General features: G+C 47.4%; 4 protein-coding genes across 5 annotated transcripts; 1 reads left to right on the top strand and 3 right to left on the bottom strand.

Moving 5' to 3' along the window:
• Positions 1-2,050: 2,050 nt before the first annotated feature.
• si:dkey-211g8.9 (free fatty acid receptor 3) lies at positions 2,051-3,109 on the bottom strand. Its single transcript, XM_068576007.1, has one exon. The coding sequence runs from the start codon at positions 3,107-3,109 to the stop codon at positions 2,051-2,053; it is 1,059 nt and encodes a 352-aa protein (XP_068432108.1).
• Positions 3,110-4,628: 1,519 nt separating this feature from the next.
• Positions 4,629-8,037, bottom strand: tekt2 (tektin 2 (testicular)). Its single transcript, XM_068575935.1, has 10 exons — positions 7,932-8,037; positions 7,164-7,323; positions 6,923-7,048; positions 6,513-6,718; positions 6,275-6,418; positions 6,045-6,159; positions 5,790-5,897; positions 5,501-5,644; positions 5,294-5,373; positions 4,629-5,176 (listed from the first exon to the last, which is right to left on the bottom strand). Exons 2-10 carry the CDS (start codon positions 7,317-7,319, stop codon positions 4,987-4,989), a joined length of 1,269 nt encoding a protein of 422 aa, XP_068432036.1. The 5' UTR covers positions 7,320-7,323; positions 7,932-8,037; the 3' UTR covers positions 4,629-4,986.
• A 595-nt stretch (positions 8,038-8,632) lies between these two features.
• usf2 (upstream transcription factor 2, c-fos interacting) lies at positions 8,633-15,368 on the bottom strand. 2 transcript variants are annotated; one of them, XM_068575846.1, is made up of 11 exons: positions 14,258-15,368; positions 13,538-13,581; positions 13,182-13,297; positions 12,540-12,659; positions 12,202-12,355; positions 12,022-12,109; positions 11,682-11,726; positions 11,079-11,137; positions 10,861-10,952; positions 10,495-10,623; positions 8,633-10,071 (listed from the first exon to the last, which is right to left on the bottom strand). In XM_068575846.1, exons 1-11 carry the CDS (start codon positions 14,293-14,295, stop codon positions 9,982-9,984), a joined length of 975 nt encoding a protein of 324 aa, XP_068431947.1. In that variant the 5' UTR covers positions 14,296-15,368; the 3' UTR covers positions 8,633-9,981. The 2 variants fall into 2 exon arrangements, with proteins under 2 accessions (XP_068431947.1, XP_068431948.1); XM_068575847.1 differs by lacking the exon at positions 11,682-11,726 and having other exon boundaries at positions 14,258-15,367.
• A 668-nt stretch (positions 15,369-16,036) lies between these two features.
• Positions 16,037-22,754, top strand: LOC137784615 (lamin-A-like). Its single transcript, XM_068575428.1, has 14 exons — positions 16,037-16,200; positions 16,588-16,741; positions 17,199-17,573; positions 18,931-19,087; positions 19,506-19,631; positions 19,753-19,923; positions 20,042-20,167; positions 20,835-21,055; positions 21,145-21,418; positions 21,509-21,616; positions 21,699-21,818; positions 21,908-21,964; positions 22,131-22,331; positions 22,437-22,754. Exons 3-14 carry the CDS (start codon positions 17,218-17,220, stop codon positions 22,470-22,472), a joined length of 1,953 nt encoding a protein of 650 aa, XP_068431529.1. The 5' UTR covers positions 16,037-16,200; positions 16,588-16,741; positions 17,199-17,217; the 3' UTR covers positions 22,473-22,754.
• The last annotated feature ends 623 nt before the right edge of the window (positions 22,755-23,377 follow it).

The following is a 23,377-nucleotide window of genomic DNA, read 5'->3' as shown; positions in this document are numbered from 1 at the left end:
CAGAATCTTTTTCAATCTTAAAATACATATTTTTTCATTCACGTATTTGTGTTCTTGATATTCTTTATCGGATGTTCACTTTGTGTCGGTGGCAGTTATTCCATTGTTTCCACGTCCCTCATCGCCAATTTCTCCAGGAGCACGGTGGCGATGTGTGCGTCTGGGCGCCCGTGAGTGACGAGTGTGCATCTCCGCGTCTGTCCGCGGCTAATCTCTCATTCTGCTGCAGCAAACCGCTGAAGACGAGCGCTGGAGGACCTCTGGTGGTTCAGTGACTCACACTTTTCTCAAGACAAACCTTTTAGTGCTTGTTTGACTCAGTCATCCAGTGCCTGCTGACTCCGCCCCCACGGGCTGGTTAGCGCTAACCCAGCTGTTTGTACAGCTTGTGCTTTGTGTTGCTAACGGCTAACACAACTCCCGTACACACACTGCGGTGCCCAGCTGTCTGAGTTGAAGTTTCCAGTTGCTGCTTGTTTTTCAGCTTTAATTGAAACGTGCGTTACCTCGTCCTGCAGCCCATCACGGGTCATTTCCTCCCTTTCATTGTGTTGTTCGGTGCGTTTGGCTAACCATTAACAGGCTGCGGCCCTCTCAGCTGTTGCTCACCTGGTTTTTAACAAGACTGTGTGAGGTGTATTACACATGAGGACTTTGAGTCCAGCGCTTGCAAACACACGGTCGCTTGTTTTTGTGGTTTTAGATGAGTTTCACACACAACACGGCAAACACAGCTGGATGATCAGTACTTTACCCTCCTTGTTGATTTAGATAGATAGATAGATAATTACTTTATTGATCCCCAAAGGGAAATTCAAGGTCCAAGTCGCTCGACAATCACACAACATAATATAAACATGCACACAGGTCTGCAGTCTGCAGGTGATGTCATTCTGTTCGTGTTTGATACTCAGTGCTGTTGTTTTGCATTCATTTGTTTTATATTATGATGTATTCTTTGTGCACAAATTGAGCACAATAAGATGATTTCTACAACCCCCCTGCGTTTTGATTTAGTCGTAACGTGATAGTCATGATATGTAAACGTCTAGTATGTTTTATTTTGTAGGTTTTTCTGTATTGACTCTCCAGCCAGGAAGAGCAACAGGAACATCTTTTAATCCTCCTTCTGACCGCTGTAATTACGTGGAAGCCTCGTGAAGCCAAATCAAATCAAAAGGCATCTCCTTTGAGACGAGGCCTCTTCTATTCGGTCAGGGTTCATCGACGGCACGTTGTGGTTGTAAAGCATCTTCAGCGGTGATTCATTCATCAACAGGGAGGAGGAGTAACACACTGTATCTGAAGGTTGCTGCTGGAAATAGCAGAAATATGTTTTTGTTTCAGAAATGATAAACACACTTGAGCTGATAATAAAAAAATCCTGCATCATTAATGTCTATTTGACCATTTTTGGGCAAAACCTCTTCAAATGTATATTCATTTTCAATACAACTTATAATACTTGATTTATAATATATATTTACAGAAGCTAGAAACATTCACGAATAAATCTACATCCTGTATTCCTCTACAGACAACCTAAAGAAAATTCATTTGCAAATAAGATACTTTATTTTGAAAAGGACAGTTTTGAACATTTTACAAGTGAAAAGACATAAACACGTAAATGATAACGAACATGTTCACCAACAAGCAGACATTCATAAAAACTGATTTCAGACATCAAACATTGGATGAAAGGCCTCAGAGGAACGGCGGCGACTCGTCGCAGCAGGAAAAGCGTCAAAAACACTTTTCCCAAAAGAGAACACGGCGACGTTTAAAGTGTTTTCCCCGGGTTTACAACCTGGAGCAGAGAGAGTCGGACATGTTGATCCTCCTCGTCTGGTGTTGAGTTCAGCACTGTTCCTCTCTGACTGCTTTAAAACCAAGATGGCGCCTCAGAGGGAACAATTGCTCCTTTAAAAACAATGTGCAGGGTCAGCTTCTCTCAGACGGTCCATGACGGTTGTCATCCGGTTTCTCCTTTTGGCTTCCTCCCTATTCTCCTCCCCCCGCCCCCTTAAATCCCTGAAGTCACATGACCTCACCCCTGGCTTTCTTTCGTCACCTCGGCCTCCGCCTGGCACCTCTCCGACAGCGTCCGCGGCGCCCCGGCGTTCGCGGCCCCGTCGGCGCCGTCGCGCCGCCGCCGCCGCCGGCCCTCGCTCCGGCTCCGTCGGCTCTGCCGTCCGCACACCCGTCCCACGATGCCCCGCGACACGGCCGGCGACAGCATCAGCATGACGGCGGGCTCCAGGAAGACGTTGAAGGAGCTCGTCAGCATGGCGTACGTCCGCCACTCCACGTTGGCCCGCAGCGCGAACCCCACGATGTGCGAGGCGTTGTAGGGCGCGTAGCACACCACGAACACGGCCAGCGTGGACAGCGCCACCGTCAGCACCCTGCGCTTGCTCAGGGGCCGCAGGTTCGAGCGCCACACCAGCGTGACGCAGCGCAGCGTGCAAAAGGACGTCGCGACCAGGGGCGCCACGAAGAAGACGACGGACATCTCCAGGCGCAGCGGCAGCAGCACGGCCAGCTGCGAGGCGTTGAACTGCTCGTAGCAGACGGAGGCGTCGTCCTTGACGGAGACGAAGTTGGCCCCGCCCTCGGCCACGAGGGCGAAACTGAGGTGGAGGAGCACCACGAACCACAAGGCGGCGCTGATGAAGCAGGAGATGCGAGCGCGCCGGTACCGCTTGTAGACGATGGGGAACGCGATGCTCAGGTAGCGCCCCACCGTCACGGCGGTGATGAAGAGGCAGCTGCCGTACAGCGAGGAGAAGAGGAAGAAGCTGTAGACGGGGCAGACGGGCGCCGGCAGCCTCCAGTCCTGCAGCAACGTCTCCAGGGCCTTGACGGGCAGCCAGGCCACGAGCACCAGGTTGGCCACGCACAGGTTGAGCGCGTAGACCACGTTGGGCGTGGCGCCGCGCTTGCGGGCCTTGCGCGCGTACGCCACCAGCACCAGCACGTTGGCGGGGAGGCCCAGCAGGAAGGTGAAGGTGTAGACGGCGAGGGCGACGTAGTCCTTGTAGGACACACGCGTGCTTTTATCGTCGGGAAGGCCGGCCGGGGGGAAGCCCTGGCTCCGGTTCACCATGATGCCTCCCTCAAAACAGGAAGTAGACGCACAGAGAAGCAAATAGCGGGATTATCTGACGGGCGGTTAGGCGCACGGTCGTCCTCGCGTCCCGCTAGCATTCATCGATCGCGTCTCCCAGAAGACAGGCGGTCAAGAGTTCCCGGGTTTGTCCAACGCCGCTGTGAGAGAACGACGACTCTGAAAGTGGAGGGAGGAAAAAAAAAAAAGGAGGCGGTGGCCACGTGGTGGGCAGGAAGGAGGGCGAGGTGCACACGACATCATGACAGAGACGCAGATAAGGAGGCGCATCCAGTCATGCAGAAGAAGGAGTGGGGGGGCATTTAGCAGGCACCAGGCGGCCTTAATTGCCGTCTCAGTGGAGGGCAACAGACAGGTAGCATCTGGGCCCTTAAGTGCAGTGATTCAGGCTAATTCAGCGTGTCAGGAAACGCATGGACGTCCCCGTAAAGCCCAGGCTGTGTAAATGAACTGGAGGGCCAGGGCAGTAAAGTTATAAATGTGCTCAAGTTGATGGTCGATGCGAGGACAGGACGGGTTGGGCTTTGGGGAAAGCGTCGACTTGTTTGTGTCGCGTCGGGCGCTGTTCTCGGTTTTATGGTGCAGGATGAGTTCTTTACTGAGTATGTGTGAAAGGTGGGTGTGCCATGCGGGCGCAGGGCTCGTCGGTGTAGAAAATGGAGCAGAAAATCGCCGAAGAAGGGTTTTTTTCCCACGAAAAAGACCCGCAGCAGTTCAAGACATGCAAGCAAATGTGATTATTATTACTCTTCTGATATCTAGGGAAGTATTTACAACCTATTGACCTCATTTAATAGCAGAAGTTAACACCTCTCATAGTTCTTCTGAGGAGGTTGCTGTGGGCATTTCGATTTTGTCTCTGTTTTTGGTCTCCTCCACCTCCTGAGGGAAATAGTTTGAGAAAAAAAAATACTTGTTTTTCTAATGGTAGAAAATGAACTTGATTAAGTCGGAAAAGAATCTTTTTTTCAGCACTTTTTCAGCCTTTTCTCCTTTAGTTTCAACACATTTCAAAGCACTTTATGGAAGTATGCCCGTCTGTTTGCTTACCTCAGAACTTCCTTTTCTGAGATAACTGACTCTCCAAACTCTCCAATACAAATAGAAAATTCTCTCTCGGTGCAACCATTACTCAACATGGCAGCCGGGTCACACGAGCTCTCATTTCACACACGTTTCAAACAACAAACAGGCCACAAAGTCACAGAATCTCAATTCTTATTTGATCAGCTCGGCCTAGTTTGATAGTTTGATGACGTCGCTGGATTCGCAAATGCATTTGTTTCAACAGGAAACAACCAATCAGATGCCTCGTTTCATTACTTGAAATGATAAAAAACCGAGGCATTCTGAGCAGAAATGCAACGCAATATTCATAACTATGTTTTCATTAGTTTGTGGTAATTTGGTATCACATAAAAAAAGAGAAAACTATTCATATCATCAAAACTATGCTAAAAACATTTTTGTGAACATATATTCAGACGCCAGAAATATCTTCAGGACTAAAATGTTTAATTAAGATGGGAGGAATCAAGCATATAATCCACATTATAGTTATTTTGTGGAATTTAAATAAACACAATTAATTATTAACACAACACGGAACAAATTAAATACACAAACAAACTTTTTATGTTTTTGAAATAAATAAATAAAAGTGTGTTTTGGTCCTCCAGCAACAATGGGGACGATTAATTAATTCAAGACTTTAAGAGGACTTGAATGTATCTCAGTGTGAACAGAAAAAGCTAAAGTCAAAGCTCAACATGGAGTTGTGTCCCCGTCATGCATCTATGAGTCGTGTCCCCTCCCTTCCCCGACCTGGACACCAGCTGGCGACACTGAGCCAGCAGCTACAGGTTGCTCCTGCCGCTGGAGTTGGTGAGTGGAACCAGCAGCACCGGGGTTTTCTTGGTGCAGGCGGTCAGAGCGAGGCGGGAGCGCGTGGTCATGCTCCGTTGTTCCAAAGACAGGGCTTCCCGTTTTCTGGAATGATTCTCCAACATGCGGGAATGATGGAGCTTCATCTTCTGCATGGAGTGCCTGAGCGAGCAGCGGGGAGGGGGAGAAAAGCAACGGGTAAACGTTTTAGAGGGATTTCAGTCCAAGCCGTAAATAAACGTGTGTCGGCAATAAGATCCACGTGGCGATCAGACTCACTGAGCTTCAGACAGCTTCTTTTTCAGAGCCAGGGTTGTGGCCTCCAGCTGATCGACTTCGTTAACGAGGCCGCGCTGCACCTGCGAGCAAACGGGGAGGAAAAAAGATCAAAGTCACATGAACGCAAAGTCACCGAGCAGTACCGTAGCATACGCTGCTAATGCTAATATCATATATTTGGAATAGTGGTGCTGCAGTATTTTAAACCTCGTCCCTGCACAAATCCATGCCAGGTCTGTAGGTCCTGTTCTCCAGTCGCGTGTGAGCCAGTTTCAGGGAGGCCGTCTTCGCCTGCAGATCTGCATCCAGGTCGATGATGTCTCTCTCCATTTCTGCCATTTCATCTTCGGTCTACAGGCAGAAAGAGACACTGAAACTAGGATCTCTCACCAACTAGGAACATGGCTGGATTTAAACTGCTGCAACCCCCCGCACGCTTTCATTCAACTTCACAAACAATGAAAAACCTGCTATTATAAACTACTCAGTCACTCACATGTCTTATTTGCCACTCTAGCTCGTCGCGGGCTTGGTCCTCGTGGTGAGTGCGCTTACGAAAAGCGAACTCTGTGGCGCGGTGCTGAGCGTTCAAGTCATTCTGCAACTGAGGAGAGCAAACAGGATGGAGAAGGAATGAAGCGCTGATGTGTCACATTGTATGGAAGAAATGAGTTGACAACACTAATTGTGATTCATTCAGGCCTGTGCAAAAGTATTTACACTACAAAAGGTGGAGCTACATCATGCACACCTGGGCTCTGGTGAGGCTCATGTCCTCCCTCATTTGCTGGGACACCTGCATGGCCTCCTGGGCACGGGCCACATTGTACTGGCTGAACTGGACCCACTCCTGTGGGGTGGAGGAACTGCAACAAGGATATGTCCGCACTTTAAACTAAGGAAGCTTGTGTTCACCAGGAAAGTTGGGAAAAATGCACTTCATCATGGACACACACACACACACCCCCATCCCGAGTTTACCCCTGCGGTACGCGAGTTGGGTTGGTCTTCAGGGAGATCTGAGATGACTTAACCGTAAGCGACAGGCATGACATGTCAATGTCCAGGGCGTCCATCTTGTTCTGGAGGTCAGCCGTGAGCTCGTGCCGAGCCTCCTGCAAAACACTGGCATCGAGAACACGGAAAGGTTGCACGCCAAAAAACAAACAAACTGAAAATGCCTCTGCAGGTTTTTGCCTCACGCCGTAGCTTCCCTTACCATAGATGCTCGAAGGCCTTGTCGATGAGCTGCTGCAGAGCCTCCTGCATGCTCTCGATCAGCCCCACCTCTTTCTTCAGCTGTTTGTCCACGGTGTCGTGGGCCAGCTCGTACCCTCGCCGCCCGTCCCTCAGCGTCAAGCATTCACCGCCGGCTTCCAGGGGAATGACAGTCGCAGCCAGGGCATGCTCGGTTTGTTCTTTGGACTGTCCCAACACACACACCGAGGCCGAGGTCACCACACCGTCAGCTCAGGCAAACTCACAGTTGTCTTTGAATTTGTATATTGAACTGATTCCAGGAATATTAATACTGACTCTTAGGGAAACACACATCTATATGTAGGCCAGACATCTTTGTACTATTATGAACATGGAATGAGTTGTTTCAGAGGTCTTTCGATAAATCACCAGAGTCAGCGCCTCCATCTCTTCATCCACTTTCCGTGCGCAGATTTCTAGCTCGTCTTTCCGCCGGGTGACATCCCACACCCGGTCCTTCAGCCTGACACGGGTATCGCTTTCATCCCAGGTCGTCTGCGGAGAGGAAAGATACCATGTGGACATATTAAGTAATGCGTTGACAATGTGTGGGGGTTGTGCAATATCCTTCCTCCTGGAGAGAGACGCCTCCTCGCCATCACGGACCCACCTTAAAGTTGGTCTCACTGCGTAGCGACCTCCCCTCCTGCCGGATCACGTTGGAAACCAGTCGCTCCTGTTGGGCCGTGGCAGACAGCTGGTGGTTGTTGCTGTTCCAGCTGGACACAGTGTGGCGCAGGCTGGGCTTTGTGGGAAATGTAGACATCCTTCTGCAGCGGTGACACGCAAACATCGCAAATCACTTTCTCTCCTCATTGAAGTGTTTTTTGGGAGAGTTTTTCCTGAACCGATGCAAGGTCTGACCAGGGACTGAGGATGTGGTATGTGTACAGATTGTAAAGCCCCTGAATTGAATTGAATAATGTTACTTTCAAAAGAGGAAAGAGAAAGCAATCGAACTGAATGACCCAGAAACCAACACAAGATTGATGCCTGATGATGAGGTACAACGTGCAGTATGGGAAAAGAAGTTTCCCTAAAAGTACTATAAGCTTTAATTTAATATTTCTATTTTGTGAGATTTGATACTTTTCCAAAAGTTTCATGTGAAACAAAACCCATATTCTTCTTACTAAAAAGAAGAAAGAAAAGCATTTTAACTTTATGGGCCGTGTTTACGTTTGCTAGGAGACAGTAGCTTGTAGCGGATGGAGGGACATGACTTTTCACTTTGACGCGGCCGTAAAGTGACCGTTATCTGTCGCAAACATGACGCCGCTGGCCGCGGGTTTACGAAGCTGAATTTCAGACACCGTGACGTTAACAAAAATAATAATAATAATTTGCGTTCCAAAGTTTCTTATTAAATTCTACTCACACGAGTTGCAGAGCTTTCAGAGAGAGAGCGAGAGAGAGACCGGCGGGTGCTGGCTCTCCTGGACCGGGACTCCTACAGTAATAAGCTCTGGCGCCGTCTCCGGGGCAACAGGCTGCACCACAACGTCTCTTTAATAATTAAAAACGCCGCGGCAACGTTCGTGACGTCACTCTCCGCGACACCGTGCGCGACGGTCGCGTATTTGTCCTGCCTCGCGCTTTAAGGCGGTAACGTTACTACGCAACATAAGATATAAACTCCAACTTCTGTGACGTCATTATGAAGTAAAACTGTATTGAGACTTCAGAAGTTTTTTATTATTATTTTTTTAATCACCCTCTTATAGCTGTGATACACGTACTAATTAATACTAATGTAATAGGTCAAATATGACACCCAAAGTGTCGCCCAAACGTTGTCAGGAGAGGCCTTAATGACCAAGTACATGATTAAAACATCTGCTTATCAATTATTTGTATAATTATACAACACTCATTTTCAGCCATTTTAAATGTAGGGGTCAAAATAAAGCTGAAAATTGCTGTGGTCACAAAATGTGACTGGGTCGTAGAAGGTGTGAGAACACTTGATATTTGAAAAACAAAAGCCTGAAGAGACACCGAGGGTCCATTTACTCCCCGATGCGTCTCGCTGCTGAAAGGCGACCTGCGGAAACACACAGAATGACCTGCGCCGAGAACTCGGGTATAAACACTTCTGTTTTATTGGAGTATCAGAATTAGTCATGCCAGTGGTTATAGTTTTTTCTCCTCTCTCTCCATGCTGTGGTGACTTTCAGTGTAGACAAAAGCTGGTTAGTTCCAACTACCATCACTCTCATCCGAACCACCACCAGCACATTCCTGACCGTGGTCGTTTTATGGTCCTCTGTCGGCAGCAACGGTTCCCAATAGTTTAGAGATTAGGGAAGATTGTGGGAAAAAGGGAGAACATAAACAAAGAAAATACTAGTGAGCCAAACAAGAGGCTGGTCTCAAACCAATACCTCTCGTGACCAAACCTCTCTTTCAGTGACCTATCAAGCAGATATACAAACCAACCATACTTTAATGCCCAATAAAAAAAAACAAAAAAAGATTCCTCGCCATGAAAAATCATCAATTATCTGTACATTGCACCTAACGAGAGAAAACTAAACGGTGTGAAGACTGAACCACTTGCCAGTGCACGATCCCGATTACCTGAGCTATGTCAACGCCGAGGTTCTCCAACTGGCTTCTGTTAAGGCTGCGCCATCAAATCTGCTTTAACTGTCAGAAAAGTATGTTGTTTTTATGTATTTACCAACCTTGGATTACGTTCATAAAGTTTGGCAGCACTGCCTGGTGCTCAGGTGTCAGTATAAAGAGGCAGAAATTGAAAAAGCTCCCTCAACTTGCACACAGATCAACGATACACACATGCAACCCACTGACAGTAATATTAAACTATTTTTGGTGACAGATGAGGGGGATGAGAATATCCGATTTGTCCGTTATGCATTTGTTGCTTGGGGGGGAAATCAATTCTATGATCAGCTTCCTGTGCACACATTCCTTAAACGCTAATAAATTAAAAGCAAAGCAGAGCTATCATTCAAGTCACATTTAGTAGTTTCAAACACTGCAAAAGAGAACAAAAAGAAACAAAAAAAAGAAAAGAAAAAAGGAGTTAGCGGTACGATAAAAAGTTGAAGTCGTTAAAAGGATTTTTTCTGTGGTGGGTTCATAATTTAAAAAGTGAAAAGAAAGTTTGGTGCAAGCGTGGTGGTGCTGTGAGGTCGTATTCCTTGTTAAGCCGAGGCGAGAGGTTCATTCAGCCGCACAGTAAACGGATTTCAGAGCGTTCGGCTTCGGAAAACAGCTGGAGGCGGCGGCCTCAAGTCCTTCAGCGTTCTTCTCGAAGCCTCGCCAGCGCACGTGTTTCTTTGTGTGTGTGGTCCAATTTCAGATGGAAATTGTCTCTCGTTCTATTCCTTTCCCGGTATTGTTCAGGTGGGTGGGACGATGCGACAATGTGTTAGTGACGTCACTCGCTTCCCAGTCCACGGTCACTGTGGCGTTGCGTCTCCGTTGACTTCCACGCCGTGCTGCTGCAGCTGCGCTCGAAGCAGCGCGTTGTCGTTCTTCAGCTCCTCGATCTAAGAGGCGAGAGACAAAAGCGGGATGACCGGAGGCACAGGAACAGAAAAATAAAAAAAGGGATTCATATACATTTATTTTTCTTCTGAAAATTAGACACTGCCTTTCAAAGTCCTTCTATTCGACTGAGACTATGTTGTGTTGAGAGGCTGCTTGTGCGCCACAGCCGGTCGCACTTATAAACATATTCACGTGCGTCTGTAGCGATATCTATATTTTGTTGGCCTTTTTTTTCTCTTCTAGTTCCTGTTATTATATTTTCTGGGGAAATGAAACATAGTTTGGCTGCGTCCGAGTTAAACAATAAAGTCAGCTTACTTTCACCCTTACTCACTTTGCATCCTGCATCCTTTGCATACTGTAGCCATGTCCTATGAGATATTAGTATTATATTACATATAATACATAGTTAAGCTGTTCACCTGTTGTCTCAGCAGCTCGTTGTCCATCTCCACCCGCTCCACCTCTTTGTAACTCTCCTGCAATCGCTGGTTGCTCTGACGCAGCTCTCGGATGTAGTCGCACGCTTTGGACAGGATGCCTCCTTTACTCTGAGTAACACAGCACATCCAGATGTTAAAACATCAAACATGACTCAGCGTTTCCTTTTATTTCCACTCCCCAATGTCTCACTTCCAAAGGTCTTGTGACTAAACCCATGTATTCATTCAGACTTGGAGGCGGGGAGAGAGTCACTGCGGACACTATTTGACCTTGCTTTGGAAAATGTGATGGTCTTTACAGAGAATATTATTGTTTTGAAAGCCGATTTTTGGAGCAGCACTCACCGCTCCAGTCCTGCTGTCTATGCTACAGTCGGGGATGATTTTTGAAAGTGTGACAATCCAGTTGTTGATCTTGTCTCTTCTTCTTCTCTCCACTGCCAAGAAAAGAAAAAAAGAGAAACTGTTTTAACCAGAAATACAACTGTTAATGGAAAACTTTCAGATTGAACTATTATCTTTCACAAAAACACCGATCAGCTCGATCAAACCCGGACGTGTACCTTCATTGTGCTGTGCTCTTCGCCGCTCGTCTCTGGGCGCCCGGGGACCCTCCACCTTCCTGTCAAGACACAGCAAAACAAACTTGACAGTGAAATCATAATTACATCCTCTGACTCTCAGTGGTAACCAAATATAGAACACCTGACTTAGAATCCAGGAAAGAAAATATATATTATTGGTCGGATGCATCAAACTTTTGCCGTTATGTTGGGCTGGTTGTTGGAGAGCGCCCCGATGCTCCTCTAACTGCTCTTTACTAGCCTTGGGGAAGAAACTGCAGGCTCGGCTCAACCGTCGGGCCCTCTGGAGGACAAAGGTTTGCGGGATTCAGCCACCGACTTGTGCTGAGTATTAGCTGTTAGCATTCGTTAGCGGTGCCTCCTTTCCTATTTAGTTGCATTACAACCTGGAATTTTAAAAAAATCCCAAAAGGAGTCACAGGTATCAAGCCTGAAGCTGCCGGTTAATCAACACCCGTCAGTATACAATGATGGACAGGACGGTGCTAATGATTGATTAGTGAGACACTAGACGTGTGTCTCTACATCACATGGATGGGGTGGAGGAGGTGGGGGGGTCGTATGTGAAAGTTTTCTTCTCACCAGTCTGAACTGCCATGCTGCAACATCTCGCTTTCACCAAGGTCTCTGGGGATGGCAGGTAAGTGGGACAGAGTGTGGTTTTCAGATGTTGGATGTTTTATTTACTTTTAGGTATCTTCATTTGTACACACAATGACAAAACTAATCATTCCAGCAAGGGGAGGAAGAGGTAAAGGACATCCGATCCACCGTGAAGTTAATATGGGAGTGGGGGAGGGAGGGGAGGTGAGAAGTCGGCCAAACACGTGGATGGATGGAAGGGGGGAAGGAAATAAAGAAAGAAAGATTTGGTAACTTCAGGGATGGGAGGAACGTGCTGGGACGAGTTGGTCATACTCACGCTGTGTAGGTGTGTGTGCGTGGCGCGATGCTGCGGGGGGCCGTCGTCTGCAGCACCTCGGGGGGGCTCATCATCACGTAAAACTGGCCTGGGGTTTTCAGAGACGAAAGATGAGGACGAGTGATGCTCGACTTGCAGGTTTGGATTTTGGCGTGACTTAAAAAAAAAAAAAATCCTCACCTCCCGCCTGCGCTATCGTCGGGTCGGAGGCCTGCACGGACACGGCCGTCCCGTCGCTGACGGTGGCGGCCGGGAAATAAGCGAAGCGCGTTTCGCCTCCCACCGTCTCGCCGCCGGGACTGCCCCCGTTACTGAAGGGGTTCTGGATGACAGCCTGGAGACGGTGAACAGTCGGTCAAAACAGTAAAACAACCAATTTATTATACATTCACATGGAGCTGGAATGACTCCTCGAGTAACTCGTTAACCAGAAATTTGCTTTGTTGGAAGTTACAGTACATTTAAATAGTATTTTTTAATTTTAATTGCTCTTCTGTCTGACGGCGTTCCTTCCTCACCTGAGCCACGGCCTGAGGGGCTCCGGCAAACGCCGCGGTGGAGACGACGCTGACGGCTCCGGTCCCGTCGGCTGTCGCTTCCAATTGGTCGTCCGTCACCTGAACCACGCGGTACGTCACCTGCGTCATACATACATACATACATACATACATACACACACGTCAACATACACGCACCCTCACAGCTTTATTGGCAAGTCCGCCAAGCTGTGGATTCATCCACACGTTGACGTGGTGTGAACAGGGCTGTAGTTGGCTGTTAGCCAGCGAGCTAATGCTAACTAGCTCGCGTTAAGCTAACACAAATTTGCCATATTGTGAAAGCTCTACAAAAGCATGTTTTTATCACGGTAAAACTAACTTTCTGACACGTTAAAACCCACTCATTCCTCCGAGGAACATTAAAAGTTCTACTCTGATATTTTTGGTGATATTTTTTTATGAAAGTTTGAATTGGTGCATGACAGAACAACATAACAGAAGTCTTGTTGTGATGTTGTCGCCGACATTGTGTAGCAGTTACAAGTATAAATGTTGCTGTCTCGTTGTTGTTGTGGCTAGTGAATGAGACTTCCTGAATGTATATTGTCGTGGAGGAGAGAACTAACTAACATACATACAAACACGCGGCCCCAGGCTCACCTGTCCTCCACTGTTCTCTGTGCGGAACTGGTACTGCACATTGTGGTCAGTGAACGCAGCCTGCGGGACACCAGTGATGGTCACTGCAGTCTGCTCCTCCGTCCCCACCGACTCTCCTGCAACAAACAAGCGTGTTACACGTGTGTGGAGGTGCACCAGGGCCAGAACCATGAATAAAAAAATTCTGCAATTCTGCAGATTAAAGACTGCAGAAATGCACACGTTTGCTCAAAAAAGGAGGATTTTTTTAAACAACAATATTGGTTCAAATCTTAGTTCTTATGCGTGTCAAGAGGGAAAAAGCTGAATCACTTTTTAATTGAGAAATTATTTGTTTCAGAAAACGAGGCACCCACCTTCCTGTAACTGCACCACCTCTTCCGTTTCCTGTTTGTCGTGACTAATAAAAAAAAGAAAAGAAAAACGAAATTAATCAGCATAGGTGTGTTAAAGTGGCTCCAGAGCTCAGTTGTGAGTGCACAGCGCCCCCAGGTGGCCACGAGAGGAGGCAACAGATAAGACATAAATAAAAGAGATGCATAACTGGCGTGCAAGCGTGACAGATGTGTTTTCTGCAACTTCTAGGCGGAAAATCGTAACTTTGATAATCAAGCCGAAGCTTCTGGTTTGATTTACCGCACAAAGAGAGACTAACTTCACAATAAAATATAACACTCTTAAGAATGCATCTTAGTTAGAGTTAAGCTTTTAAGTCCTCAAAATAAACTAAAAAAGGTAATGTACAGTAACAACAGTGCTAATAAATACCGCCCTGGTGAAATTGGCAATATTTACTGCGCTGCATTCATTGTCAGGTAAATAAAACAGACTTGCAAAACGGAGCACAGTTTATGCTGAAAACTATATATTTACGGGTGCAGATCTCATCATGAAACTGACAGTAAAAAAAATAAAAAATAGTGCACAAATATCAATATTTTTTTGTAAAGAGAGCATGCAGGGTTTGTAAACAGAGCATTTGCATCCGCGAGAGAAGCCAAACAAGGGCTGTGTATGTGTTTTTTAGGCCGTGTAAGGCGCCACGGCGGAGCAGGAAGCGGCCGGCAGCCTCTCACCTCGCCGAGCTGTCCAGACTCTGCTCCAGCATATCCATGAAGCTTTCTGCGACGGCAATAAAAAAAACGCAGATATTCAACGACACTGATGTGCGGAGAGATGGAAGCGCTGATCACGGGGACAAACACACGGGTCATGTGAGAAAGACAGTCCAGGACACGTGAGGCGGCGGCCGGGCAAGGAGCTAAAATGGAGGCCGCTGCTGAGCGGGAGGGCGGTCGTCTGCGTCTGTGCGGAAAACACACACGCGCGCTAAAAAACAACCCCGCTCTGGGTGTTTGCGCGGATCAGCGGAGGCGGCGGTGCTCCGGTCGGTGCAGGCTGCGGGACGAGCTGCTGGGTGAACGGGTGGAAGAGCATTTCCTGTTCAATTCGTTCGCTGGAAATGTGTTTGCCCTTGGATTTTCCTTTTTTTTTTTGTGTGCGTGTGTGTGTGTTGCTCCGCGGCGCACAGCTGCTGTTTATCCGCGCAAAGCTGCGACATGCGGCCGATAAGATACGGAGTGGACTATTTTGTTCGTTTATAATGTGACAAAAACGAGTGTGGAGTCTCTTTTTTGGGAGTTGTTTCGTTTGGCTTTTGTGAGACGTCAGATGTTGTTACCCAGCATGCACGTGACTCAGATAGTTTGGTGGTTCATATGAATTAATCGTGTTTGTTCACGTGGGGTTTCTCTGCATTAAAACGTCCACGCGCGTGGACTACTTGCCTCGCGTTTTTGAGAAAATGGCATATATATTGTATATTATATGTGTAGCACGGTTTATTACCGTGTACATGTCTGACATATCGCTGATAATCAGCTCCTCAACGGGCACTTTTTTTTTCTCCTTCTTGCCCAGGTGACCGCGGGGATCCAATACGGGTTTTCACTCAAACCACATGACATGTCGTCCACGCTGCGCACAACTCTCGTTTTCACAGCCCCATTAAAACATAGTCGTCCGAAAACGGACGGCATTTTGCCGGCTCTGTTTTGGCCTTCTTTGGCACTTGTCCCTACGTGTTTTCAGCAGCATTGCTGCTACGCTTTATTGTTTGGTTTTAAGGCGGCAGCGATAGACAAACGGTTGACGACAGGTAGCGCGTGCCAGGTTGGGTCAAACCATCCTAATATGGGGGGGAGACTCCGGGTTTTTAGGATATTTAAATTAAATAACCTACTTAATATAAAAGTCAGTTCATGAACCTACACGTATGTTTTAATCATTATTTATCAAATAACTATTTTTAAAGGATTTGTGAATGAATGCTAATTTTAAATAGTTGTTTTTTTAAATTCACGTACCCCCTGGAGTGCCTTCACATATCCCCGTTCTGTAGACCGTAAGTAATTTAGAAGTTCTTTAGACCACTTTTTTTTTACTCGGACGTGAAAATTGCCTTTTTAGTTCACCTACGGGGAAAAACAAAACATTTTCAAAACGATGCAGAAACGTTGATACACATTTTAATATAATTTACAGTGTGTCTTCTAGATTTATTTATTCTCCTTGTCTCACTCATAAACACTGTGAACACCTATAAATAAATATCTATTATGCATCTTGACGTCTTTCTTTGGCTGACACTTCTCTGTTTTTAAACACAAATATAACATAAGCTATGAAACACACAACTTGGACTATATATATATATATATATATATATATATATATATATATATATATATATATATAGGGTGAAGAAAGGTATATTCAGACAGACGTATGAGCAAAATAAAGTACATTTTGAACATGAAAGCATTTAAACATGGGATACCTGATATCTGAATAATAAAGCCTCTGTATGTAAAAAGCATCATATTAGCTTTTTTCCCACAGTTTTCTGGCCTGTAGGGCGACCTTCACCACATGGCATCTCGCTTTCTCCACTGGAAGGACATTTTTGCTCTACTTCCTTCAAAACAGCACCCAAAAGGAAGGACCACTGCCCCCCAGTGTAAGAAACCCGTTCCTGTAACCTGAACTGACCTTTCAGACGTTTTAATTAAATAATGAGGGAGTGGGATCAATTCAGCGCCGGGCTCTGTAAACTTAAGTTTAAACCTGTTCTATAACTTTTTAATTTTAACGTGCGAATGAATAGAACTCATCCTATTAAAATTATCCCTTGTAAGTATCACATGGCATTGTGCATTTCTTTGAGTAGCGGGTGACTCATTCATTCAGATTGCACACCCATTAGAGAGGGAGAGCGACAGAGAGAGAGAGAGAGCAAGAGAGAAAGAGAAAGAGAGAGAGAGAGAGGAACAACCACCTACTAAGTGCCAAACTTGAGGCCAACCTCTCTCCTCCCATCTCATTCCTTCCTACATGGGCACCACAGATGGATTTGCAGACAGCGCAGTAACAGACAGAACCGAGCTGGAGAACCGAGAGAGGAAACTCTGACCCAAAGACGACACAAAGGCGATTAGCAAGAGAAGTCTACAAAAGTACTCGGAGCAGACGTTTATCTTCTTCTGAGCAGCATTATAAAGGTAGGCCTGGCTGTGAACGTTGGCATTATTTGTGTTCTGAGACTTTTCTTTGATTTTAGGGTGGAGTCGACAACCCCTCCCATGTCTTTTGCTCAATTATGCTCTTTGTCTTTTGCTTGTTTTATGTAATTACGCTCACAAAGAGTTAAAGCCTTTCTGGAAACACATGCACAGATGTTTCCTTTTATATTTCTAAACTTGCAGCTATTACTTTTTTTTCCCTTGAATGTAAAACAAAAACTCAGTGGACGGATCCGGCATGTGTTTCACTTGTTTGAATAGTAACAGTGGTGGATGCTGAATGTAGATTTGTAGACAGAACTGTGTGGCCAACTGCCTCCATCCTCCTGTGTGTTAGTTATATAACCGGCCCATTGCCCAGCCCAAAGCCTCCAGAGGCATTTGTCCATCAGAAGGGACAAACTTTCAGGATAATTAAGTTGGCCTTCTGTTTCAGGAAAGCTAGAAAAAAGGCAATGGCGACACCCAAAAACACTCCCCGAGGTGCCAACACTCCCCGAGGTGCCAACACGCCGCTGTCCCCGAACCGCATCACCCGGCTCCAGGAGAAGGATGACCTGTGCAACCTCAACGACCGGCTGGCCGCCTACATCGACAAGGTGCGCTTCCTGGAGACCGAGAACGCCGGCCTGCGTCTGCGCATCACCGAGTCGGAGACCGAGGTCAGCCGGGAGCTGACGGGCCTGAAGGCCGCCTACGAGACCGAGCTGGCCGACGCCCGCCAGACTCTGGACTCTGTGGCCAAAGAGCGGGCGCGTCTGCAGCTGGAGCTGGGCAAGCTGCGGGAGGACTACAAGGAGCTGAAGGCAAGGTGGGTCCATCGCGGCCGGTCCGAACTCGAATGAAACAGGAAAAGTTGTCAAACTGTAAATCACGTGGACGAGGGTTGAGGGGGTGGAGGATGTCTGTCGGGGGGCCTCGGCACAGGAAAGCCCCTGAACCCCTCAAAAGTGTCCATGTGTGCCTGTGAGACTAGTTTACAATTAAAGTGAGACTATGCACTTTTGAAAAATGCCTTCACTCAAGTCAATATGGTTAGTAATGATTAGCTAGTATAATAATGAGTTTAATACTATGGTGCTAAAGGTAACAAACTTCATATAACTACTGTTCTGATGCCTCTTTTCTCCACTATTGTTTGAGCGTTCATTATTATCCCATAATTAGCACTTGCGGCCACAGAGGCTGCTGTTCAGCTAAAGTAACAACGGCTCGCTTTAAAGTGAGACTCACTAAACCGACATCAACGGCAGACATCGACAAAGCGAGGCATTGTCTAGCTAGCAGCTTCCCTTCCAAGATTACAGGTCCAAAATAAACGAAATCAGCCTGATTTGCCCTCTCATAAAATGGAGAAGACTCGACAGAAACCAGATATTTTGCTGCCTCGAGGCTTCTGAAATCCCCACTTTCAGCCAAATCTCCGTCAAGGGAAAAGCCCCCCATGTGCCCGTTAAAGTGTGAGTGAGTGTGTGTCTGTGATTGCAGCGTTAACGTCTCTAACGTGTCCGCGTGCGGCCCACAGCAGCAGAACAGTTACTCATTAGCCTCCAATAGCCCCATGCTTCAATTTGCTGACACCGTGCGAGCCTCGGGGCCACTCCCTGGCTCCAGCGTGCCGTCCTCCTCCTCGCTCGTCTGACGTCGGACCTCGAATCCGACTCCTTCCCCGAGCCGCCACATCCAGATGCCGATGACTAACTCTTTCCCCAAGTTTCTCCTGCGTTCGCCACAGCCATCGCTACGCACACAATACGTGGCAGTGTTTACGGGGCTCTGCCCTGGGATCCGTTTTTTCTTCTTTCCATAAATATTGAGACGACGGGGGCCGAAGTGTGTTTGGCAAAGCCGAAGCCCGTTGCCATGGCAGAGTCTCGGGCCAAACACCAACGTCTGTGGTTTGTGGTCGCCGCACATGAGGATCACTGTGGCCTGTGACTCATACGCGCCGAGGTCTTTCCCCTCACCCGACCCGGCCTGCATCCTTATTCAAAAATAGCTCATGTTTGTTTAACTTGACTACGTGAAGGAAACTGTAGTAACTCCTTTTTCCACTCGGCCCCTTAAGTCACAAAGCAAAATGGACGTGTGTCTGAGTAGGATATCCCGTATCAGCGCTTGTCGGCAAGATGAAACTTAACACCTGAGACTCGTGTGGGCTGTTGCAGGAACACCAAGAAGGAGTCCGATTTGGCCGCAGCGCAGCTGAGGGTCAAAGACCTGGAGGCCCTGCTGAACTCAAAGGACGCGTCCTTGTCCACGGCTCTGGGCGAGAAGCGAGGCCTCGAGGTGGAGAACAGGGACCTGAAGGCGCAGCTTGCCAAGGTAAACTCAAACCCTCCGCTCGGCTCCGGGAGGAACACATCTGGGGTCAATCTTTCTGCAATTAGTTAGCCCACAAGCTTTACAACTCAAGGGCTTGTCCCTCTGTTTGTTTCCACTTTGTGACGATCAATGTCAGCTTATCAGAGACATATTTCGCAACCCTGTTTCCGTCTCAACCACTAGCTTCTCTTTATCTGGGAGTTTTTCCAGTGGAGTTTTGTAAGAGGAGAAAAAGCAGAATATAATATTCATTCGTGGTTTTCTTTGCCCACTTTAGCTTTTCTGTCACGGCTGCCAGAGCTCAGACGTTTTGATTGGAAGAGCTGTCTCTTTTCTCTTCTGGCCGCTCGACTGTGTTCACTGCACGTTTCTTCACTGTGAACGTTTGTGCACCGCTAATATTCTGCTCCTCTCTCAGCTGGACACCAGCTTGGCCGATGCCAAGAAGCAGCTGCAGGATGAGATGCTGAGGAGGGTCGACGGGGAGAACCGCATCCAGACCCTCAAAGAGCAGCTGGAGTTTTCCAGGAATCTCCACTCCGAGGTCAGACTCCCTGAAAAGAGCTCTTATTGTGTTAATCCTCTTCAAAAAGGAACTTTCATGTTGATCACATCCACATTGACCAAACCCGTATGTGTGGTTTTTCCCCGCGATCCTCCAACAGGAGCTGCGGGAGACAAAGCGCCGCCATGAGTCGCGCATGGTGGAGTTGGACAGCGGCCACATGCAGGACTTTGAAAGCAAGCTGGCCGAGGCGCTGATGGACATGCGCAGCCAGCACGAACTGCAGGTCAAGATGTACAAAGAGGAGATCGAGAAGACCTACAACACCAAGGTAGACCGTCAGTTTTACAAGAGTTCAGTGAGAGATAAACTATCGGTGACATGTTATAGGACCGCACCGTTCAGACTGCGTTTCAGTCGCGCTCTACCTCGTTGTTTCCCTCCGTCAGCTGGAGAACGCTCGTCAGTCGGCGGACCGGAGCGGCCACCTGGTTGGGGCGGCGCACGAGGAGCTCCAACAGACCCGGATCCGCCTGGAGTCCATGTCCTCTCAGCTCAGCCAGCTGCAGAAACAGGTGACCGGGAAACGAGCAGCAGCTTCACACAGATCGCGTTCAGATCCGGTTCTCATTGGGACTCATGCGAGACGCTCGCATGCACGGTGCATTGCATCACGACGCACATGTGCAGATGTAGAGCCACCGGGCTCAACGCAGGAAGTGGGCATAGTCACCGTGACGTCACCCGTTTGAAGTTCTACAATTTAGGCGGTCGCCATCTTGTTTTTTGCAACCTGAACTGACTCAAGAGGGGTGGAGCTTAGGACAACCAAACACTGAAGAACACATTTTTAAGTGCAATTTACTTTCATGAACTCACTGTGAAAGGGTTCAAGCTGTAAGATGAAAACTCCCAGACCAGACAACGCCGTGGTAGAGACCTCTCTATCACCTTGTAGCCCCGCCCTAAAGCATGATGGTTACCATACTCTACTTTACTCTAAATAGACCATCATTTACTTAATGAACATCATGCTGTATTGAAGAAGACTTGAAACTAGAGATTGAGACATAAACATCTCATGTTTACGAGGTTTACTGAGAGAACACATCAAGAGAGAAGTAGAGTCATATTAAATAATTTCATTGCATGTTTATTGCGTCTGGCACCGATGAAGCTAGGCTTTCAGACTTGTCAAATTTTTGTCAAACAATAACCGCGTGATCCTTCTGTTCCTTCCAGCTGGCGGCCCGCGAGGCGAAGCTGCGGGACCTGGAGGACGCCCTGTCTCGGGAGCGCGACTCCAGCCGCCGCATGCTGGGGGAGAAAGACAGAGAGATGGCCGAGATGAGGGCGCAAATGCAACTGCAGCTGGACGAGTACCAGGAGCTCCTGGACGTCAAGCTGGCTCTGGATATGGAGATATGTGCGTACAGGAAGCTGCTGGAGGGAGAGGAGCAGAGGTACGCTGGGCCGACTCGCAATGAGTTTATCGGACAAAGTAAAGAGACTTCTTCTCCGCCTCTCACACCTTCGTTTGCCCCCCCTGCAGGCTCCGTCTCTCCCCGAGCCCCCCGCCCGCCAAAATGACAGGAAGTCGCTCCTCTACGTCGGCGGCCAACTCTCGCACGGTCCACTACAGCGCCCAGAGCTCTCCCGGCAAGAGGCGCCGCCCCAACGACACCGACAGCGAGGCCTCCAGCGTCGCCGGCGGAGCCGTGGCTCGCACTCGCATCGCCCAGCAGGCCTCGGCCAGCGGGCGGGTCACCGTGGACGAGGTGGACCTGGACGGGAAATACGTCCGACTGGGCAACAAATCGGATGAGGTGAGCCGATATTCCCGACATCCGGTCATGGCAGCTTCAGAAATCGGACTCGGAGGGTTTGACCCGCTGACTTTTTGTGCAACACACCAGGATCAGAATTTGGGGAACTGGCAGGTGAAGCGGCAGGTGGGGTCCGGCGTTCCCATCATCTTCAAGTTCCCGGTGAAATTCACCCTGAAGGCCGGCCAGAGGGTCACGGTAAGCGGCGCCTTTTTACTCAATCGCAAGTCAAGATTGCCGACGAACAACAGATTCCTCACCCTTTGCTCCCCGCTCTCAGATCTGGGCCTCCGGTGCCGGTGGTACCCACAATCCTCCCTCTGACCTGGTGTGGAAGACTCAGCCCTCCTGGGGCACCGGCGACCTGTTGCAGACCACCTTGATAAACGCCAACGGCGAGGTATGCTACACTCCCTCCGTCTTGTGTTACTTTATTTGAACCTTAATTATTTCAGTTGTGTTACACTCTGAACTTTTTTTTCCCTCCAGGAAATGGCAATGAGGAAGGTCACCCGCACACAGTTTGAGGAGGACGATGATGACATGGTGAGAGCAATTGTGTTCACGCATTCCGCAGAAATCTACATGACAAATGCCCCTTTCAAAATAAAACAATCTTTGCTTTTGGGGCAGTTTTTAACCACAGCAAATCAATCAACGCCTACATAATGTGTGCTCGTGAAATGTCTGGATGTTAACGCTCCGATCTCAGCAGGTGGCTCACAGCACCTGTGGAGACAGCGAGTACAACCTGCGGAGCCGGGCCGTGGTCTGCGGCTCCTGCGGACTTGCTTCGGACAAACCCGGCAGCCACTGCACCGTGAGCTCGGCCTCCCGCTCTTTCCGCAGCGGAGGGATCTCCTCGGGTCTGCTGCCGCACTCCTACGTGTTCAGCACCAGCACGCCTCGCAAGGTGCGCGCCGCAACACCGCGGCTTTCTTTCTAAAGTGTTTGACTTATTCTGCTTTTATTTTGAAATGATTGAGATGACGGTGACTTTGTTGATCTTTCCTTTCAGACTGGAGCCAGAATGGAGAAGTGTCCAATCATGTGAGCCGCCTGGACCCACACTGAACACTCTGTTTTTTAGTTTTTAGTGATTACTTCTTTAGTTAGTTAGTTACCAGTAGTTATTTAGTGTAGTTGTACTTTTAAATCATTTTCAATTATTCAATGCAATACAACTTTATACTGCTTTTTTCTAATGTACATAGGCATGCTAATGAAATATGTTCTTGAATATGAAAGATGATTTAAATAGTTTAGATGATAAACAAATCATCACTTTCTTATGCTTCTCATATAGTTACATTAGATTTACACTCTGTGAACATGGTGCAGCAGCGGGATTGCAGTAAATTTCTTTTTTCTCTTACTTTGATTTTTTTATGAAATAAAACGAGCTTCTACTTCAAGTAAATTGACCCCAACCTTGTTACAGATCTGCAGAATGTTGTGTATTCTTTTTACTGATATCAATAAAATGTTTTCAGAATGTGTCTCGTTCAATGATGATGACGTGGTAGTAGAAGTACTTGCAGTATTGACTGTTGTCTTACTGTACAGAAATATTAGGATGGGCAGGCTGTTTTAATTGTGGTCCAACAAAAGTAAATATATTACATATTTTACAGCTGTCTATTTAAAACCATCAACATATATATATACAAATATGAGTATATATATATTAAAAAAAATTGATATCATGTTAATAAAACACAAATGATAATAGTGTACAAATTATCCAGCGCAGCTTAAATTATTTTAGAGATATATAAATATATACATATGCTGTATACAGTTATCTCTCTCTCCACCTCATACACTCATATTTTGAGTGTATATAATTTACAAAAATAGACCAAAAGCACGATAAACAAAGTCAACGATGACTTTGACTAATTATATGTTTTTTTCTTCTCTTTCTCTATAGCTAGCACGACTATATTATAACTGTGA

The sequence above is a fragment of the Clinocottus analis genome, unplaced genomic scaffold (assembly GCF_023055335.1).
Source record: "Clinocottus analis isolate CAN_PGR_092001 unplaced genomic scaffold, fCliAna1.0.p SCAF_14, whole genome shotgun sequence".
Taxonomy (NCBI): Eukaryota; Metazoa; Chordata; class Actinopteri; order Perciformes; family Cottidae; genus Clinocottus; species Clinocottus analis.
Note: the sequence above shows the minus strand (reverse complement) of the source record. Positions and strands in the feature narration are given on the sequence as shown.

What these genes read in the sequence shown, in the direction of transcription:
- usf2 (XM_068575846.1), bottom strand. Translation starts at nt 14,295, where the DNA reads ATGGATATGCTGGAGCAGAGTCTGGACAGCTCGGCGAG. An exon ending in TAGACAGCAGGACTGGAGCG is followed by an intron (nt 10,624 to 10,860) that starts GTGAGTGCTGCT and finishes TGTGTTACTCAG; the next exon opens with AGTAAAGGAGGCATCCTGTC. An exon ending in ACGAGCTGCTGAGACAACAG is followed by an intron (nt 10,072 to 10,494) that starts GTGAACAGCTTA and finishes CTCGCCTCTTAG; the next exon opens with ATCGAGGAGCTGAAGAACGA.
- LOC137784615 (XM_068575428.1), top strand. Translation starts at nt 17,218, where the DNA reads ATGGCGACACCCAAAAACACTCCCCGAGGTGCCAACACTCCCCGAGGT. An exon ending in CCAGGAATCTCCACTCCGAG is followed by an intron (nt 19,632 to 19,752) that starts GTCAGACTCCCT and finishes ATCCTCCAACAG; the next exon opens with GAGCTGCGGGAGACAAAGCG. An exon ending in CTGGAGGGAGAGGAGCAGAG is followed by an intron (nt 21,056 to 21,144) that starts GTACGCTGGGCC and finishes CCCCCCCTGCAG; the next exon opens with GCTCCGTCTCTCCCCGAGCC.
- tekt2 (XM_068575935.1), bottom strand. Translation starts at nt 7,319, where the DNA reads ATGTCTACATTTCCCACAAAGCCCAGCCTGCGCCACACTGTGTCCAGC. An exon ending in CCAACTCGCGTACCGCAGGG is followed by an intron (nt 6,160 to 6,274) that starts GTAAACTCGGGA and finishes TCCTTGTTGCAG; the next exon opens with TTCCTCCACCCCACAGGAGT. An exon ending in TGAGCCTCACCAGAGCCCAG is followed by an intron (nt 5,898 to 6,044) that starts GTGTGCATGATG and finishes TGCTCTCCTCAG; the next exon opens with TTGCAGAATGACTTGAACGC.
- si:dkey-211g8.9 (XM_068576007.1), bottom strand. Translation starts at nt 3,109, where the DNA reads ATGGTGAACCGGAGCCAGGGCTTCCCCCCGGCCGGCCTTCCCGACGAT.